Source organism: Notechis scutatus, chromosome 1 (genome assembly GCF_049901735.1).
Source record: "Notechis scutatus isolate UNSWTSFEM ecotype Mainland chromosome 1, rNotScu1.2, whole genome shotgun sequence".
Classification (NCBI taxonomy): Eukaryota; Metazoa; Chordata; class Lepidosauria; order Squamata; family Elapidae; genus Notechis; species Notechis scutatus.
This window is the reverse complement of record NC_142009.1, coordinates 185,849,127-185,870,140: the sequence shown is the minus strand read 5'-3', so window position 1 is coordinate 185,870,140 and position 21,014 is coordinate 185,849,127. Positions and strand designations below refer to the sequence as shown.

General features: G+C 37.2%; 1 protein-coding gene across 2 annotated transcripts in view; it reads right to left on the bottom strand.

Moving 5' to 3' along the window:
• The window catches only part of CCDC141 (coiled-coil domain containing 141), a 127,590-nt gene that overhangs the window by 62,774 nt on the left and 43,802 nt on the right, over positions 1-21,014 (bottom strand). The window contains exons 5-7 of one of the 2 annotated variants that reach the window (XM_026668060.2): positions 19,500-19,753; positions 9,740-9,859; positions 1,780-1,974 (exon numbers count right to left, since the gene is read on the bottom strand). In XM_026668060.2, the coding sequence (XP_026523845.2) occupies positions 1,780-1,974; positions 9,740-9,859; positions 19,500-19,753 (569 nt within the window). The remainder of the gene's footprint in view (positions 1-1,779; positions 1,975-9,739; positions 9,860-19,499; positions 19,754-21,014) is intronic. The other variant, XM_087949666.1, reaches the window with a different exon arrangement.

The following is a 21,014-nucleotide window of genomic DNA, read 5'->3' as shown; positions in this document are numbered from 1 at the left end:
AGTAATTCCCAGAAAAAAAATGTACACAAACAGAAATAAAAAAATAGAAATTGGAATTGGGCAGAACACTTCACTGAAGTTGGGAGTCTCTGAGCGTACCTCCCCTTGCTTGGCCCAATGGAAGTGGACCTCGGGTTGAAGCAAAGAGGGTGAGGTCGGCTGCATCGCTGCCCCGAGGAGGTTGGCATTGCAAAATTGGATGCCAAAGGGGGCTGGAGAAGAGGCAGAGGGGCAGCTGCAGGGGGCTGCAGAAGGGGCAGAGGGGCAGATGCAGTGGGCTGGAGAAGGGGCAGAGGGGCAGCTGCATTAAGGAGCAGGAAGATCTTAGCCATGGTTTATTAATTGACTAAGCCAGAATCAAACAGCTTGCTAAACTCTAAACCAGAATGGCTGGGTTGATATATTCAGCCCATGTTTCTCAGCCTTGGCAACTTGTGTGGACTTCAATTCCCACTCTGGCTTTGCTTTACTAACTTTCTCAAAGTGCCACTGCTGTCGCATTCGTTCTTTCTGTCTGTCTGTATATACATACATACATACATACATACATACATACATACATACATACATACAAAAGGTCTGTCTGTCTGTCTGTCTGCCTTTCTGTCTACTTACCTTCCTACCTATCTACCAATATCTATCTATCTATCTATCTATCTATCTATCTATCTATCTATCTATCTATCTATCTATCTATCTATCTATCTATCTATCTATCTATCTATCAACACTGCCTGCCTGCCTGCCTGCCTTCCTGCCTGCCTATCTATCTATCTATCTATCAATATAGATCTACCTACCTACGTACCTGCTTATCTACCAATCTACTTACCTACCTACCTACCTACCTACCTATCCATACATTCATCCAAAAGGTCTGCCTGCCTATCTACCTATCTATCTACCAATCTACCTACCTACCTACCTTTCTCCCTCTGTCTGTCTGTCTGTCTCTCTATCCATCCATCCATCCATATTTGAAGCGCCAGCCCCGCAGACACATTGGGAAAGTAGAGCAAAGCCAGTGTGAGAGGGAGGAAGGGGGAGGGAGGGAGGGAGAGAGAGAGAGAGACCTGATGCATCAGATTGAAATGAGGCCTAGTTTAGACTGAGGCCCTTTTCCACATTGAAACATTTTTGCCAGTACATTGAAACATCTTTGGCTTCTATTAAAGGTTTTGTGGACAAAACATGGTCAAGACTATCAGGAAGCTGTCACATTTTGTTGAGGCTTTAAACAGGATCCATTGGACCTGATTTCCGTTCTAAAAATTACTTTTCCCCAATGTATTAATTACAGTGCCAATTCTGAAGAAGGCAAAACCAAAATGTACTGGTAAATTACAAGGAGAACACACACACACACACTCCCTTCTAACCCTGCTGGAGCAGGTGATTGGACTAGAATAGATATCTCATTATCTTTCTCCTCCCCCCCTCCCTCCTTCTTTATTTCTTTTTCTTTCTGTCCTTTCCATCCCCCCCCCCTCTTTCTTTGTCCCTTTTTCTTTCTTTCCCTTTTCTCTTTCTTTTCTTCCTTCTCTCTCTGTCTCTCTCTCTCTCTCTTCTTTCTCTTTCTTTCCCTCTCTCAGGCTCACCCCATTGACTTGACTTGCTTGGGCAGGTCCCTCCAGTGCAGTGGGCTCAATGGGGTGGACCTGTGGGGCCGGCACCTAGAACACGGCAGTGTCGGCATGTTTGAAAAGTAGAGCAAAGCCAGAGGTCGGTAATTTTTGCTGCAAAGAATCACAAAAGCTTCTGGGTTAATTTTTGACTAACCTTCCTTGCTGCATTGAAGAAGTCATTGGCTTCTTGCAACAATGCTTTCCGTTCTTTGAAACAGCTATTTACTTCTTGTTCCAGTAAGTTCATTTTTTTATTTGAAAGCTTCAGATGCTCTTTTTCTGCATACTCCTCTGAAAACAGAATTTTGAGAGCCTCTGATTTTAATCCTTGCATAGCAGAATTCCATTCCTGGGAAGAGAAGTGTGAGTCAGTTAATTATCTGCCAATGGTGATTTAGATTCAAGTTACTTGATTCACAACAACAAAGTAATCATAGATAAGAATAATATCCACACTAAGATAAAAATCCCATGCATCAAAAGATAACATAACATAAATAGCCACAAGAAAATACAGAAATCAACTTGAAAAGAATAAAACTGAAATATTTGATGTGATAGTAATCTAACAATAAATATTCCTTCTATATGTAATGGTTGCCAGGGAAATGGGCAGTTAGCTATCTCAGGACAATGAATTTCAAAACTGAGAAGTCTTTATTGAATCTGAAAAATCTCTCTGCCAATGCTAAATTATTTATTAACAATGTATTTTATATTGCTTTCTTTGCACTATTTGTAAAAGCAAATCAGCTTCCCCCCAGTAATGCATGCATATTGGCGTGCATAAGCGAACCAATTGTGCCTACCGTCCCTGTCCTACTGTTTTGTATTTTTCTTATAAGTATCTATCTCATGTATTCAAAACTATATTTATTCTTATACCTGTATCTTGTAAGCGATTGACAAATCAAATAAATACTAAAATACTAAAAATACTTCCGCATAGAAATGATTATTTCTGATTTCTCCTCATGTCCCGCTGTGATGCTTCAGTGTGGCAGGTGTGTGTGTGATCCTGGGAAGGATGAGGAACAAAGATGAAACAAGTATATTGAAATATTTTCTAGCAGAGATGTCAACATTAAAGATTCCTCAGAAGATGTCCCATATAACTGGAAGATGTACAAGACAGCACTGAACTCATCAAGTTGGAAGTCTGCAGGAACTGATGGAACGCTCACAGCAGTGTGATAAGCGAAGTTGGTCAATAGATTGGAAGAGATCAATCTGCATTCCAATCCCCAAAAAGGGAGATTAAACAGAGTGTTGGCAAACAGAATGTGTCAACTACTGTGTAATATCTTTAACTTCACATGCTAACAAAAAAATAGAGAAGACTCTCAGGTGAGCAGTAGACAAGAGACAAGGACTACCTGTAGAAAGGCAGATTGATTCAAGTACACCGTTGATAGACATACTGTTGAAAGATTTGAAGGACCAAGGAAGATTTGAAGGACCAAGGAAGGGGCATATAGAAAATTTACATATTTGATTGTTAAGAGTCAACACCTACTTGATGACACATAATCAATCAATAATAAATTACATTTAATCTGCACACTTAAAAAATGAGAATGCTATTTTTTCTCTGAGAAAGCTTATATCAAAAGTCATTTAATTTTAGAATACTACAATTCTTTAATTGATCTGTACTTAAGGTCAATAGGAACATTTAATGTTACATTTGATGTTTGGAAGCTACCACATTCAGTAGTGGGGACACTATAATTACATATCTGAAATTCCTGGATTAGCAGTTGTGCTATTGGCTTATAGCAGAGGTAAGCAATCAGCATTCCTGAAACACTTACATACTGTCTCCAGGTCCTTGCCAAGAAGACTACTGAATTGTAATTTTTAAGGTGACAAAAGTGGGAAATATACTTAATTTATATACACTGATCTTATTTATATTCAATTTTTTCTCCCAACCCCATTTGGTTTTTTGGTGTTTTTTGTTTGCTTGGTGCTGGGATATATTTTGAGTGTGACTCTTGGTATGCCAGTCAAAGATTAAGGTTGATTCCAAATCAGGTATGCATCCCTTACTTTTGTTAATATTTTGCTTGGGATCAGGCAAACATTTGCACATGATGTGATGTAGTATTCCCCATAGTTTGGCCCTGTCTTACAGAATAAGTAAACTACATAATGCTGTAAATAAGTAAACAAAAATAATGTTGAAAGTTACAGAAGTTATTCCCCACAAGAATGGAACATTTGTTAGAGATTTAATGCCCTATGCCATTATAATAATTGTTACATCATCATCATCATCATCATCATCATCACTATTGATCATCACACAGTCAGCCAGATGTTCAGACTGGGTTTGGCATTTTTGTGTACCTATCAAGTCCTTAATATGGACCTGGGATAGGCAAATCTGGACATTTGACAGTGTTACAGATATCATTGCAGGATGGAAGCTGTTCCAAGTAAAGCCGCCTTCTGCAATTGACTGATGGCAAATTTATCAATGGTGTTCAAGTGGTGTTGTTTTGGGATTGTACCCAAGACACCTATTACTATTGGAACTACCCTTGCTTGCCTTTCCCACAGTCATTCTATTTGTATTTGTATGTCTTTGTATTTTGTTGTTGTTGTTGTTGTTGTTGTTGTTGTTGTTGTTGTTGTTGTTGTTATGTAATGCTTCTTTTCTATCATCTCTTTTGCTGATTATACAGTATAATAGTAAGGCTGAAATAAAAAGAAATTAATAGAAGTCCAACTCATATAAAGGTCCTGATTTACAAGTAATTTGGGATTCAAGTAAAACTTTCATTAGAAGTCATTTTATCCAACACAGTACTAAACTTAAAAAGAAGACTCAAGAGAAAAATGCACGCTATTTTGGATGAGATAAAAAGAAAAGGTGAAGAATTAAATAAATTGCCAGAAAAGATAAGCATTTCACATCAAATTAAACTTTTATAGCAACAGTTATCTATGTGAACAATAATAGAACTGGAAATAAAGATGAACTACGCTAAACAAAAGAATTTTAAATTTGCCAACAAACCAGGAAAATGGCTAGCATATCAATTAAGAAAAGAGAAAGAAAAGAAAATGATTCTGAAACTTTAAGATGGAGATACTGTATAAATGGACAATGTGGCTATACAAAAGTTTTTATGTATTACTCTAACTTGTATAAAGGACATGGTATTTTCTTGAAAAAAATAGACAATTTTTTTTTTAAAACCATAATTTACCAAGGCTCACAGAGAATGAAAGATAGATTGTGAATGGACTTATAACAGCAAGAGAAGCTTCTGAAGCTATATAAAGCAATCAGGAAAAGTACCAGGACTCATTTTAGTACAAGGTTCTTTATTTATTTAGATTTCTATTTAAGTGTGCTTTTGTGTACATGTGTGTATATACACACACATACACACACAATCGTATGTATGTATGTATGTATGTATGTATGTGTATATGTATGTATGTATATATATCTTGTAGTGAGTGAATATGCAAACCAGCTAAAAATGGTTGAAATATATACATTAATTCAGAAATTTTTAAATCAGAAAAGTTTCTTTGGGGGTTGATTCATAAAAAGCTGGAAAACACTCATGGAACTTTGCTTTGTTCCTTGGCTTGACAGGAGCAAACATTTCCTTAGTAAAATTTGAAGATCTACTAAGTTCTTAGCAAATAACCCTTTTTTTTTCTTTTCTGATATTTACTTGCTAGCTTGTTTTGTATGGATGAAAATGTATTGTGCTGATATTTCTGACAACTGATGTGTAAACATTAAAGCAGAATATCCTTAAATGATGCAAATGAGTGCATTCTTAGTTCTATTACTTGTGGTCTATTCTTCAGTTCTTGTTCAATTTGAAATATGACTGATAGCAATTATTAGTTGCCACCCAGGATCCTTGAATATGTATTACTCACCGTAATGTAATAGACTCTCCTAATGGTGAATTAAGTTATAGAAAACCCCATTTATAAACAAAATGCAGAGTCTAGATTTTGCAGGACTATTCATGTGCTAATTAATTTTTTACTTGTGGAAAATGCTGCCTTAGAAAAGCTGAAATCACTAACTGAAAAGAGTTTTAAATGGAAATAACATTTATAAAATGGTCTCAATAGTTCCTCAGTGCCACCTAGCAGATAAATTGCAATTAAAATTTAATTTTCTTTAATAATCATACCAACTCTCTGCTTTTTTTAAATCTTCAGAATGGTTAAGAGTTTAACCTTTTGATCAGAATAATAACACTGGACAAAGATTGAAAGTATAAGGGGAAAAATATAATCCTCAACATTTACCAAGGGCAGAATATCTGTTTCACAAAAATCTGATTCTTTACAATCTCTTGGGATAGCATTCCATTCACTTACAAACCACATTTATTATTTAATGGTATGTATCTTTTAATAAACAATAAAACAGGGTCACTATAGGAATTTTAAAATAAAAGCTGATTTGCTCCTATTAATTACATGAAGTCCTTCTTTCCATTATCGAAATTTTGGAGTCACCCCTAATTCCTTACCCCCAGTCTGAAAAATTAATTAATGAGTATTCAGGTGTGCACTTCACCATAATCAGGACTAATAAGGCCCTTTTCACTGATTTGAATCCCACATGGCCAATATTATATTTTATATATTTATTTTTAAAGTGTAACAAATGCCTTTCTGGGAAAATGTGACTGAGATACTAATGAAAACAACACATACATTAAGTCTGCCAAATTATGGGAAGGTTATTATATCCAAATTGTGGGTTTATCTATCATAATTTTCTACCTATCCTAATGCTAAAGAACATACTAAACTATGAAGACAACCATTTAAAAGCATTACTGCTAGTGCTTGCTCATTCTTATTCAGGTATTAGGTAGCCATTTCAGGTAGTTCTCAATTTACAACCCAATTGGGATCAGAATTTCCATGGTTAAGCAAGGCAGTTGTTAAGTGAGTCATGCCCAATTTTATTTATTTCTTTTTGCCATGATAGTTAAATGAATCACTGCAATTGTTCAATGAATCACATGATTGTTAAGCAAATCCAACTTTCCCTATTGACTTTACTTGTAAAAAGCCAGTTGGGAAGGCCACAAATGGTGATCACATGATTCTGGAACTATGCAACTGTTGAAAATACATACCAGTTATCCAATGCCCAAGTTTTGATCACAGGACTGTGAAGATGTTGATGGTCATAATTGCAAGGGCCAATTTTAAGTCACTTTTTCAGTCCCCTTGTAACTAAATGAATTGTTTTCAGTTGAATGTTAAACCTCTTTAAACCTGTCCCCCTAGATCCGTGATGGCGAACCTATGGCATGCGTGCCGAAAGAGGTTGCTCAGAAGAGCCTTACTGCGCATGCGTGCGTGCCGCCCTCCCACCAGCTGATTGTTGGGTATCTGGTGTGCATGTGCAGGGGGAAGGGGTGCACAGGAGACTTGCTCACACAGGCAGAGATGCATGGTGCATGGGGTTATGCATGCATGTGCAAAGATGCGCGGCGCATGGGGTTGCATGCACATGCACAGGGGGCATGGGGGGGCCCTGCCTGCATTGTCTTCTGGGTGCTGGCTCGCAAGCGCAATTTTCGGCCTGGGAGCCCAAAAAGGTTAGCCACCACTGCCCTAGATCAGGGTTGTCAAACTCATGTTGTCATATTCTTGTCACGTGATGTATTGTGAGTTTTTCCCCTTTTGCTAAACTGGGGGTGGCCATGGCCAGTATGTGACATATCCGGCCTGTGATCCGTGAGTTTAATACCCATGCTGTAGACACTAATGTATACTATGTCCACCTCAATTACTTTCCTCAATGAAAACTTAATGTCACTTTGAAAGAAGCCTATCCATCCCTGTGGCCATACATATTGCCTCCTTAGGAGTCAGACTAATTATAAGTTGGCCAGCCCATACATCAGCTTCTGAGAATATTGCTTGTTTTAGAGGGCCTTTCATGGAGTCAGTACTCCATTCTTAAATACAGGGATCATGTACTGCAATATGTGACTCATCCTTCAGATAAATTCTTTCTTAGTCCCATGGACAAAGATACTTTTTCCTGGCCATCTGCTGAGATATAGAGAAAAAGTACTGAACTGTAAGATGAGTTGTGGAATATATCTTACTTATAACAAAGAATTCATAGTCATTTGGTTTGGTCTAAAGTGGCCATAAATGCTATGTTTTGAAAGCTAAGTGATATTTGCAGCAAGAAAATGTAGTTACATGTTTTCACCAAAACCAAATAAAAGTCTGCTATTGCTGTCTTTTCAATTTCTTTGAATAACTACAAAAACATTTAGCCTTACATATAACCTTTCGTGATTCTCCACAGAACAGTTCACGCTTTTTCATGTTATGTCTTCAGAGAAAGTAACCTTTTAAATTGCTGCTTTTGGTGTTCCATTCTCAACCCTTGATAGATCCAAGATTGAACTTGCAGTTTTTTTTTAAAGTTAAGAAAAAGGTGAGGCGAAAGTAGAGAAGAAATGATGCTTTACTAAAAAATAAAAACATTTGGACCATTTGTTCGCAAGAAGTTGTTGGGCTTTCAAAATCATATGCTTGTTTAAAAAACAAAAACAAACGTTCCTCTGAAAATCTAGTTGCAAAAAGAAGCTGTTAAGTGGGAATTAAATTGGAATGATTAACATTCTCCTTTTAATGGAAAGCAACTTGCTAGCTCTTCTATAGAAGATTTTACTAAAATTCTAGACAGATAGTTTTTTTTAGCTGAGTTAAATTTAATAACATGCATTCTGCAATGAAATATGCGTGTCATTCTGTTAATGATAGAGCAAACAGAGAAATATCTGTGCAATTCATTTTGTAAAAGAATTTAAAACAAAAGAACCAACTATCAACAATAACCCCAAAAATTACAGCTCAAAGGCTGTTTCATAAAACTGTTGCAACTACATTAGAAAAAGAGCTCCAGTGAGCACAAACTGGAATATTAGCATAAATCTTTTTAAAAAATAAATAAAAGGATGGTTGCTCAAAAAGAAGGTAGCTCATGAAGTTGCCTGCAGATAGCATCAGGGCTTTTGTTTCCATAACCAACTTCAGCACCAGCTGGAAGACAAGTTAGAATAGATGGTACAGACAATCCTCTGTATCATCTATTTCCAATTTACAGGTTTCGCCCTAAGCAACAGCAAATGCAGGAGAGAAGAAAGAACCAGGTTGGGAATGTAATGGGCAACAGATTCAAGCTGTGCACTTTTTCACATCAGAGCCGTGATCTGGATGACCTCCAGCTATTTGTGAAAGACAAGTTCTGTGCCCAGGCACAGTATATGTATTTTGGCCATTAAGGGATGAATTATTGTTCCCTTCAATTTTGCATCAATTGTCCTATGTAAAAATGCATACATTAACATTTTATGAGCCCTTATGCATCGGTTACAGCAAGGGTGTCAAACTTGCACCATCACAGTGTCATCATGTGACGTATCATGACTTTTTCCCCTTTGCTAAACCGGGCGTGGGCGTGGCCAGTGCATGTAGCCTGTAGGCTGCGAGTTTGACAGCCCTGGGTTATAGCATTAAACTACTGTCGTTTCTATTTAGCCCTGGGATTTACTGGAGGATTTACACTATTTGCTAATCATTATAGATAAAATGGTGGGAAGGGAAGGAGAATGCTTATGTTCCTTTGAATGCAATTGGAGTATGTGCATATATGTGTATTGTGAGTGAGGTGGCCTTTCAGTCTTTGGATTGCCTGAAATCCCTGATTTATTTTTTTTATAAACTGATTTCACTGGTTTCTATATATTTTTATATATAAAATGCTAATTTTATTGTTGACATTTACTCTACCTTCAAGCATGCTACAGATTTTGCTAGAAAGAACAAAGCAAGTTCAGACCGAGCTGAGAAGGATGCTTCCTTGCCAGTAATAAGAAAAGTTTCATTTTGAAATAGGAAAACAACAATAATAAAAAAAGATAATGGTAATCAGATTATGTAACCTTAGATAAATATTTTAAAATCAATGTCTCAAGTTAAACTACAATCTTCTAAAAAATAAAACAAAAACAAAAACATCAATAGAATACTCCATAAGGGATTGGAAAACTAGAATGTGACCACTTCAGATAAAGAGTTCTTACTTTAACCTTATATTCCATTTCCTTGTGTTCCTGAAGCAATGCTTCATTTTCCTTTAAAGACGACCCCAAGTTTTGCTTATTAATGTAATCTTTTATGTTCTTCTTGTACCAAGAGGTTATCTGAAATCAGAAACAATCTTTTAAATGAATAATGTACTTAAAGAGCTTGATGGAAGCTGAGTCAATAGGGATAGAAGCTACACTGCTGACACAGGCTATTCTCTTGTGGACTGGCAGATGGAAGTTTTAATCACTGTGTTAAGCCAAAAGATAGTTTCTTAGATTATTTTGTATTAAGTCAAACAACTGTGGTTTGTTCTATAATCCATAGTTATCTCAGATGAAAAGACTATTAAAATATTGTATTTAACATAATAAAGCAATAAACAGAAACACTTGCATTAGAATGTTAATCTATTCTTAATATTGCTTATTCAGCCTTTGTCATTTCCGGATTTGTTGGGCTACAATTCTCACTATCATTGCAACATGGGCATTTGTAAGCAGATGACAGTAGTAGGAAATAAGTCCTATTTAATTTCATTGGGCTTAATTCTGAACAGACATATAAGTATACATTTTTGTTTTTATTTTGCTTTACTGCAATGTTTCATTTCCAGAACTGTGTTTTGCAATACTTCTAAGTGGTTTTTTTTAAATTGATCTATTCATTTTAGTTTCAGCCAGAGCCCCTTTTAGGCTTAGTTTTGTCAATGCATGTAGGAAGGAACAGAATCACATTTCATGATCACCAAAATTGCCAATGAAGATTAAGACAATGTAAATTCTAGACATTATAATGTTTGGTGCAAAAATATGCTGCCTCATGATTCCACTTCCAGAAATTGACTGTAGTCAATTGTAGTGAAGATCACGAGGAGCGACATAGTATCTCATGCACATTGCACAACTCAGTTCAAAGACAAATTGGCCCATTAACCACACCAGTCTTTTCTCTACAAAGTGACACCCTTCCCCAGCAGTTGTCGCCTCATGCCATTATAATATAAAGACTGTTGAGTTAGGACTGAGTCAAGATGGCAGCCAAAGTGGTGTAATTGAAGCAAAAGGGTGTGATTGCACATAAAAACAGGCAGGACTTCAATCAGACCACTGTGTCTACCATCTTGATTTCTTTGACTACATCCTGCAGGTGGCTCTGATGAGGACTGAGGAGAACAGGTCGAAATGCCTCAGCCATGAAATTTCCCAGATGTGTTCAGGTCAGCCAGTTTTCTCATCCTGACTTATTGTACAGAGTGATTGGGAGGAAAACCTGAAGGAACAGGAATAATCACAAGACTATTAACTTTAGATCCAGGAAGGTAACCATGATAGAATTGGGCTAAATAAACAAGACCTATCATTTCTGGGATGCAAAGCTGGATGACCATTAGATGGCTATATAAAAACAACTCTTTGTTCCCAAGTTTGCAACCCAGCCAAAATATGCCTCAAGGAAGTAAATGATGGCATCACATAATGACTACAAATAATTATGAAAATAGATCCTCTGTCCATATAGCTGTATTCACTGGTGCTCTAATGAACGGTAGAAGCCAATCCTGCATAATCCTTCAGTAATAACACAATAGTCCTTCAGTAATAACACATAATCCTTCAGTAATAACACAATATTCCCCTAATAGGGAAATAAAATGAATAAAGTACAGTACATGCTACAGTGCAGGTCTCTTACTTTAACTACATATTGAATAATTGTCTAAGCATAGACCACAATCCAGCATTTAATTATTCCCCCTGAACCAAGAAAACACCCGAAAATGTCTCTAAGACACTAGAAATCTTATCTTCCCTTCAAAGACCTTTATCCAGGGGTGTCAAACTCAAGGCCCCGGGGGCCAGATCCAGCCCACAGGGTGCTTTGATTTGGTCCACAGGGCCGCCCTGGAAATAGCAAAGGACTGGCCTGCAGTGCCTCTGCCAGCAAAAACAGAGCTTGGGAAGGCCGTACACGGCCCTCCCAAGCTCTGTTTTCACTGGCAGAGGGTTGCAGGAGGCCATCACAGCTTAAAACAGAGCTTGTGAGAGCCACGTGAGGCATTCCCGAGCTCCGTTTTTGCTGGCAGAGGGCTGCAGGAGGCCATCACAGCTGAAAACGAAGCTCAGGAGTCCGTTTTCACTGGCAGAGCACTTGGGCCACCACAGGCACTCCTGACATGAGTGACATTGAGCTGGCCACGCCCACCCCAGCTCCCTGAGGTCAAACACAACCCTGATGTGGCTTAATTTCATTACGTTCAGTGAGATTTCATTGCATCTAATTACACGGGGAGCCAGTTTGGTGCAATGGTTGAGGCATCATGTCAGAAAGCAGGAGACATTGAGTTCTAGTCCTGCTTTAAACACAAAGCCAGCTGGGTGACCTTGAGCTGGCCACTTTCTAGGAAGGAGGAAATGGAAAACTACTTCTAAAAAGCCTTGCTAAGAAAACTGCAGGATCTTTTCTAGGCAGTTTGAGAATCAGACCAAATTGAACAGAAGGGGAAAAAATTACACTAGACAGACACCATCTTCTGGTCTTATTAATAACTCAATTAGAAAGAATTTTGCTAAGAATATTCTGAATGTAAACAAGAGTGCTTCTAATAAACTGTTCAACTACAAACTCAGCAAATTACCAAACTGTTCAAAGTAGCACGGGATTAAAAAAAAAAAAAGATAATTAAAGAAATTAAATTTTAATCTGGTGTCACATCACAAAATGATTCTTTTTCCAGAAAGTTTTTTATTTTTTAGTTTTTACACATCTCTTTATGTGAGCAACCTGATTCCAGATTATAACATTTTAACATAATCATAACAAAATGATTTTTGAGTGCTTCAAATGTATTCATTTTGATTATTGCTCCACATTGAAGTCCTGATTTTATTTTTAAATAAAAAATATGAAGAAGTGGATATATAGTCAAACGTTTTCCCCCAACAAACTTAGGATCCAAATTGAAGTATAATGCAGTGGCTCAATTTAGCTACAATCGTAAATTAAGTATTAACAATATAGCTGTGAGTTTTACTTCATGTTTTCCTTCCTTTTTGAAGGAGGAAGTTTTGGCATTTCCCCTTTCACTTTAGAATACAGTGACCATGTTTTCTTGGAAATAAATAAAGGACAAATCTAAACAAAGGGCAAATCTGAAAGAGGTTCATAAGGATTTTAAAAGAATTGTTTATAACTTTGTTTTGCAAAGGAAAATTGGCAAGAAAATAAAATTTAAAAATTCTAAAGAACAGCTTTTTGAAATAAAGAAGTCTCCATTATAAAGGATATGGGGCCACTATACTTTACAGCAAACTAGTTTTTTTTATTTACATATTTAATTGATCTCTTGCACCATCTCATGACCCTAGGCAGTTTACAATAATAAAATCACAATTAACTGAAAAGACCTGGGGAATAATTCATTTTTAGGGAGCTTCTTAACAGGTATTACAATTTGAGCCAATCTCACATGGGTGGAGAGGCTCTTCGTGAGGTTGGGAGCCAAAATGGGGGGAACTATGTCTCCAAGTCTGCCTTCCCCTTCAACTTTCAGATAATGGGGCATCACCAACAATTTGTCCTGATAAAAAGTCCTCAGACTGGTTGAATTTGGTTCGAGGAGTCTGTCTTGAATTTATATACTGTAAGGCCAGGCCATATAGGATTTCACAAGTTAAAATCAGCATTTTGAATTGTATTCAGGAATCCTTTGGCAGTTAAAATCAGGATCCAAAATCATAATCCATGGTTTAGGATTTCAATTGAAGGGAAGCCTGGTTTGTTGCTAAATAACAGTAGGAATTATTGAAGTCTTCCTCTTGCACACAAACCAAGGGAAATGGAGAAAAGTGGCATATGAAACTGAAGCAACCCTGCTCCACAAATCCTGTTTTGGAGGAAGACCATAATCTTGACAATATATTTATTGCAGATTTGGTTTTAGTTTAGTTTAAGAAATCTGTGTGAGAAATGGGCCCCAGGTTTAGGTGAGGGATGCCAACCTTTTGAAATAAATTGTTACATCTGACATTTTTTAGCAAGTGGTGAGCAATCCCAGTAAACAGTTCTTCTAAAGAATGTTTGCTCATTCACAGAGTGGCTACCACAGAGAGTACAGTCAAACACAAAATATCAATTATCACAAGATACAAGTATAAGATTGCTCTCTGTCACAATCTCTAGGCAACCAGTTCAGTATCAAGCCATAGCCTACTATCAAGAGACCCAATCTCTCACTTTCCATCAGCTCTGCAATTGTCCCTTGATCCTATAACTAACAGTAGCAAAAGAAACTCGTTGAAGAAGAGGAAAAAGAAGAAGAGGTTCTTTTCCCCGGGTATGTTTTAAAAGATTGATAATATGCTGCAACACTGCTTGAATGAAAGTTGATTCTGAGAAACTGGCAACAAAGAAAAACATATGAAACGACTCTAATATTTTATGCAAAGGAACAAAAAGTATAGACAAGTATCAACAGAGAACAATGGCTAATACAGAATTCATAAATCAATATATTTTTAGCTTTTAACTTAAGTCTGTATGAAAGAATTGGTGGTGTTCATCTACATTTCATGACCACTTTTATCTTTTTTTAGTTTTCAAAAGTACAGTGGTGTTTACGAAGAATCCAAGACCATTCTTAGATATAAGGATGATTCCAAAGGCAACATATCAGTTTCTTTTGTAACTTTGCTTAATATTAAAGTAATATTTTAATATCTTTTTTAAAAAGAGGGGAAGAGCTCATGGGCCTCAGAAGAGTTTCTCTAAATGTCTATGGAGATTCTCAGTCATCCAGGTGATGGTTGTCCCAAAGTGCTTTTTCAAGCAGCAACTAGACTTTCTGATTTTCTTTGAAGATGTTTCGCTTCTCATTCAAGAAGAGCTGAAGAGGTTTCTTGGATGAGAAGCAAAACATCTTCAAAGAAAAACCAGAAAGTCCAGTTGCTGCTTGAAAAAGCACCTTTGGGACAAGAGGTTCTCTAGATGCACATTGGTGGTCATGGTTGCTACACTGAAGTTCCAGTGAAAAAGTATGCAGAAAAGGGAGGTAAACCTGCACATTTGAACCAACTATCAACCGGTTCTTCATCTACCCTTACTTACTTGTTCCAGAACAAAAGTAAAAACAGTAAAATAAAAGCTAATAAAAATTAGTTTTATTTACAAGGGCTTACACTGCGACAAATTATTGCTAGTTTAAGAAGGAAAAGCTATATTGAGGCTGGTATAGTTTATTTAGATCCATTGCATTAATGGGGTGGGAATAAAATAAAGGAATCATCATGAGGACATATCGCAAAAAGAAATTGCCAAGGCACATTCATGCTGTGGTTGGATGCAAGGGGGAAAGGCACCAAGTTTTGTTAAGTCTGAATTTTTACTAGAAATTTGGCTGATATAAACCTTTCTCTATTAAAGGCTTATTTTCTGTTAGAATTTGGATCAATGCAGGGATTAGAACTAATAAACACAAGCACGATGTTCCCCTTCTGAATATCAATTTTCATACGTAATGGCTGTAGCAGAAATAGCATGAGAAAATATTAAAATGTATAACTATATTAAATGTAATCAGAAATCCATCTAAACTGCAGTGCAATCCTAATTTCTCTTTTCCTAGTCATAATATCTGAAAATCGTTATGCTTCTCTACCAGTAGAAAAGAACTCCAGCGCATGGAAGCTCCTACTGCATCAGAACAAGGCCAAACCTGCTATCGTCATCTTCATTTAGAAATGCAAGATATGAATAAACAAGCACAAATTCCTTGAATAACTAGATGGATTTGTACACTTCATAGGAGTATGTTTGGAAGACATTAAGAAAATTGCATTAATAATGGATATGCTTTCTACGATAATTATGGGAAAACTAACTCTGCCTGCCTTTTGGTTTCCATTAATGCAGGGGCACTATTGAACATATCTGACTGAGAAGAGCATTCAGCAATTAGGAAACTGCTGAGAATACTGCACAGCAATAAGTTAAGAAAATTATATTGTTTTTCAACATACATGCCTAAAAATCATACATGCCCGTGAACTATTGAAATAGAATAAACCAAGGTTATTATTACTGCTGCTAAAATGTGATTCTAAAAATGAGAGAAACATTTGACTATAGATTGAGTAGCCCTATGCAGGGAGACACCTGTTTGTGCCAGAGCTGAATCTGTGCACCTGTTCAGGTTACCTGCAATTCCCAATCCCAAAGGTTTTGTTACAGTACATAGTGCTTTCTAAGGGCCAAGGTCTGAAAAGGAGGGCAGAAATTCTATTCCACTTAAAACACATATAAACTTCTCTATGACTGGAAATGCTGGATTATATTATTAATATCACACTGATGCATGGGGGGTCTTTATTTTTATTTATTTATTTATTTATTTTGTCAAACAATTATTAGATAACAGGTATAAGTATAAACATGGTTATAAATACATGAAATGGATATGAATAAGGAAAAAAAGAAACAATAGGACAGGGATGGTAGGCACGTTTTGGTGCGCTTATGCGTGCCCCCTACAGACCGCTTAGGAAAGGGTTGAGGTCAATAGTAGACAGTCTAATGTTGAAGATTTTGGGGTTTGGGGAAGAAACCACAGAGTCAGGTAGAGTATTCCAGACATTGACTACTCTGTTGCTGAAGTCGTATTTGCTGCAATCAAGTTTGGTGCGGTTTATCTTTAGTTTGTATCTATTTTGTGCTCTTGTATTGTTTTGGTTGAAGCTGAAGTATTCATTGACAGGTAGGACATTGCAAATTGTCTTGCCAAATAGCTTGTCATAAACAAGGATTAGGAGTCAATTAACTCAAGAAACATCATTGAAAAAGCAGCTAGAAGAGGACTGTTAAAAAAATCATTTGCAAAGAACAAGTACGGATCTATCCAAATTACAAAGATGGATTCACACAATAAGATAGATTTACCCACTTCATCGATCACTCTCTCTTCTTTTGAGATGGGCAAAAAATAATTGGGAAGGAGGCAAAAATCTCACTCCTGAACAACATTGTGTTAGATGCTACAAAAACAAAAGTATTAAAAAGCAAGACTTTTCACTGTATCTATTTTCCCAAGCTTTTTAGATAAATTCATTTTGCAATGTCGCTTTTTAAAAATGGGAGTCAGTCTTGGGAAATGAAAGCCATACATTCTAAGGCTGACTTTTCTTAGGAGACATAACAAAGCAATCAAGTTTGTGTCTCACTGAGTCTTAAAGACGGTAATTTGTGATGCTGTCATGACTTAAGATAGAGGTGGCTGCAACATCATGGTTTGTAATTTACCTCCTTTATATTAATTCAAAATGAGGATTTGTTCTCAGCTATCAGTTTATAGCCAAAGGCACTGAAGATGATGCTTCTGAAGGCACATAGGATTTGTCATTCTGGATACAGATCAATCTAGTCATGATACTAGTAAATTCAGTCCTCGCAGAGGCAATTATGAGCATCTGATGAATGCTTCAAAAGTTTGCTAGCAAGCCTAAGTATATTCATAAGACTTTACTTGGGGGGTTTTAGATCAAAATTCAAAAAGCAATTTGTAATTTATAATATAGGCATAGTGCATTACAAAACAGGTAATATGGTACTTTCCAGGGAGCTTTTTGGAAAGTCTTGGGAGGCATCTACAGTAAACTAATGCTGTCATTTGCATATTTAATTTATATGCCCAGCCTGTTTCAAAGGACATAAAACACTTTCGGTATCTCTTATGTTAACATGATTTCTGCATAATATTATATGGCTTTTCAGTTTAAATTAACATCCCTTTTTCTACTATGAACTGCTCTCTCTCAGGAGGTTGGTCATGCTTTTCCACTGAGTTAAAAAAAAAGTGTCACAGAAAGTGTAACACCTTAACATGTTTATCTTGTTCAAACCATACAGAATTTAAAAAGCTATGTCATCCCAAGGAGAGAGAAAAAAGAGGTGTTAGTTGCTCATCTCTCTGTAGCAGAAGAATTCAGAAAATTCCTGCTGCTTCAAACAGAAAATCCATCTGATCCAGCCTCCTGTTTCCGAAAGAAGCCAACCCGCAAAAAGATTACAAATGGGAATGAAAGCCATAGCCCAGTTTCTGGTTCTCAACAACTGAAATACAGCTTTCCAACCTGGAGGTAATACCCGTGTTTTCCCGAAAATAAGATCTGGTCTTATTTTCTTTTGGATCCCAAAATAAGCACTAGGGCTTATTTTTGGGAGGTGTCTTCTTTTTTCCCCCCATGTACGGGAGGCCCACTTTTTCTTCTTGCTCATGGCGGGGCAGGAGGCCGTGCGGCATACCAGAGCCCCTGCTGCAAGGCAGGGGGGGATGGAGCTGCCCCACCCACCCTGCACCAGCTTACCTCAGGGCCCCCATAGCTAGACCACCCACACCCTGACACCTGCCTTGCCTCGTGACCGTGGCACCAGCACACTGCTCAGCCAAGCAGAAGAAGTGGACTGGCAGCCACGTAGGCTCCTGCTGTTCATAGGTATTGATGCTGCTGCCGCGAGGCAGGTATCAGGGTGTGGATGGCCTGGAGGCAGGGGCCCTAAGGTAAGGCAGTGCAGGGCATGTGGGACAGCTCCACCACCACCCTGCCTTGTGGTCATGGCACTGCAAGCAATCAGATACAATGGCTGGGTGGCCGGCTGTGCAGGCTCTTAAGTAGGGCTTATTTTGGGTGTATAGCTTATTAGGCACACATGTAAAAACCATGCTAGAGCTTATTTTCACGATAGGTCTTATTTTCAGGGAAACAGGGTACTTGTCCCTCTTATTAATTGCCTAATTTTTTTTGAAGTTTATGTACATACAATGACCACAAAGTCTGAAGTTGCACAATACACAATACAATCCTTGCTTACTGACCATTCATTCAGCTATGGACGATGCTGGCCAAAGACTCACAACTGGTCCTCAAAGTTGTGGCCGCTGCAGCATCCCCATGGCCAGCTGACCACAATTTGGGTTCTTGACAACTGGCATGCATTTGCAACATTCATAAGGTCCTGCGATCATTTGCAACATCCATAGTTGGCATTCAGTAAGCAAAGCCATGGGGAAGCCAGTGTGGAGTTGCTAGTCGCAGTCACATGACATTGCACTTAATTTACTTAATGACTGCAGCTGAAACTGACAAAATGCTGTCATAGGATATGATTTGTCACTTTATGATTACATGGTACACTTTACAGTTCCAACTGCAATCCTTAAGTGAGGACTACCTGTATGTTAAAATGATGCTAATTGATGACTTGGCGGGCAGTACAATCATAGGCACCATCAACAATAGCCTCCATTAATTTGCCTATGTGGTTTTAAAAAATATATATTTAAGCTAATAATGAAAACTGGAAAAAAAAAAGACTGTGGATTGGATATATATCTATGTCAGACATACTGAAGTCCCATTCTATATCAACTTAAAAAGTGAAAATAATCTTTGTATTGGAATTCTTGTTATTATTTTGTTGTAATTTCAATTCTCAGTTGCATTAAATAAGGATTAAATAAGGACTGTACAATTTGTATTTTATTAATATGAACTCACTGATTAAATTTTTGTGCCTACTTTGTCAGTGTTCCTTACAGTCTGCTGCAGTGCGATAAATTTCCCCTTTCCCTTCTAAGCCAATTTTGCAAATGATTTGTTAGCCAGGAATATTGAGAATTGTAGTCCAACAAATCTAGCAGATAATAATGTGGGGAAACAGTTCATTCAAGATTAATATAACACAAAACAACTTTCCAGACCAGACCTGGTTCTCCTGGTAATGCCACTGACAGATTTGCAAAACTTGTTCCAATCCTTCACCCTGCAGCTTCAAGTATTTCTCCAGCTGTCTCCGCCTGTCTTGCAGAACTTCAAGGAGAATGTCAATTTTCAAACAACTATTGTGGGCTCCCTGAATGAATTCTGGATTTATATTCGGCCCATCAGATTTGAATTCCTGTATAAATTCAGTTAGGTCATGGCTTTTGTTTAAGAGTCTCAATGATTTTTCCAGAAGCTCTGCAAAGACAGAATTAAAAATAACATATTAAATTGTGGGTGAACACAGCATCATTTACACTGGAGAAAATATACATATATTGATGTAAGTTTGTTGTGTCATAAGAGAAAAATAGTAAAATTCTGTACTTCAGTTTCATGCTTAAGTGAATATGATTTTGCTGTGCCACATTTAATTCCCTTGGGCTCTTAGCAGTCATGAAAATGCCAAGAGGCGAAACTCTTTGGAGTAATGGAATGCAAAGAGACTTGCATACTATATCCAGCAGAGGGCACTGCTATCATTCACATTAATTTTAACAGAAACAATTCAGATATTGGCATATAATGTTCAGGACTGACAGACTGACAGTTCCTAAAGCCCAAAATAAAAAAGTGTGTCATTTGCATATTACATCAATTGTACTTAAACATGTAATTGCACATTATCCCTGTGATTCTTGCTCTTTTAAAAATAAAAATAAAAAAACCCCCACAGTACACCAGGGAGTTCTAAGCACCATTGCTGAAATCACATTCTTATAAAAGCTGATGTAAGGACAGAATTCAAACTTTGGATGCCAATATTTTATCTCCCTGTGGCAACACAATTGGATCAAGAAGTTCACATGTTTGTTACCACACAAACACTCTTGCCAAGTGCGGTTCCTTGGGATATTGACATAGTGATTTTAACAGCAGCTAGTGAAAAATCTCAATGGTAAATAGGAAATGCAAGGTACTTTCCAAAAGATTAAAACAACTTCATCACGTAAACATCATGAGAAAAATCACAGGCAAATTTCTTCTAAAAGACACCTGTAATTTCTGAGGACAGCTGCCTAGGATCTGAAATATAATTTAAACCAAATGTCAAAGAATGTTGCATACATTATTGAACAAAGACGTTATGTCACTCAGGGTGACTTTCGCAAAAATGTAAAGATAACAGCAGTTCTTAAATCACTTATATTGCATAAAGCTGCACCTGCATTTCAGCAAATATGTTGCAATGCATGACAAAGAAAACTAAATGTAACAAGGCAGAGCTATACACTGTCTCAAGATCAGATCCCAGGATCCCAGAAATAAATAAGCACATGATTTACCAATAAAGGAGAATATTTGTAGCTCAGGGTTGAAATGAGGGATCCTTGGTGCTTGCTTGTTTTCTTGTTTTCTTGCAGATGTTTCATTACCCTAACTAGATAATATCATCAGTGCAAGCCCATTATTTATTTCAGTTTTCCCCTTGCTAAGTGGCCTTTGCAAATACTTACAA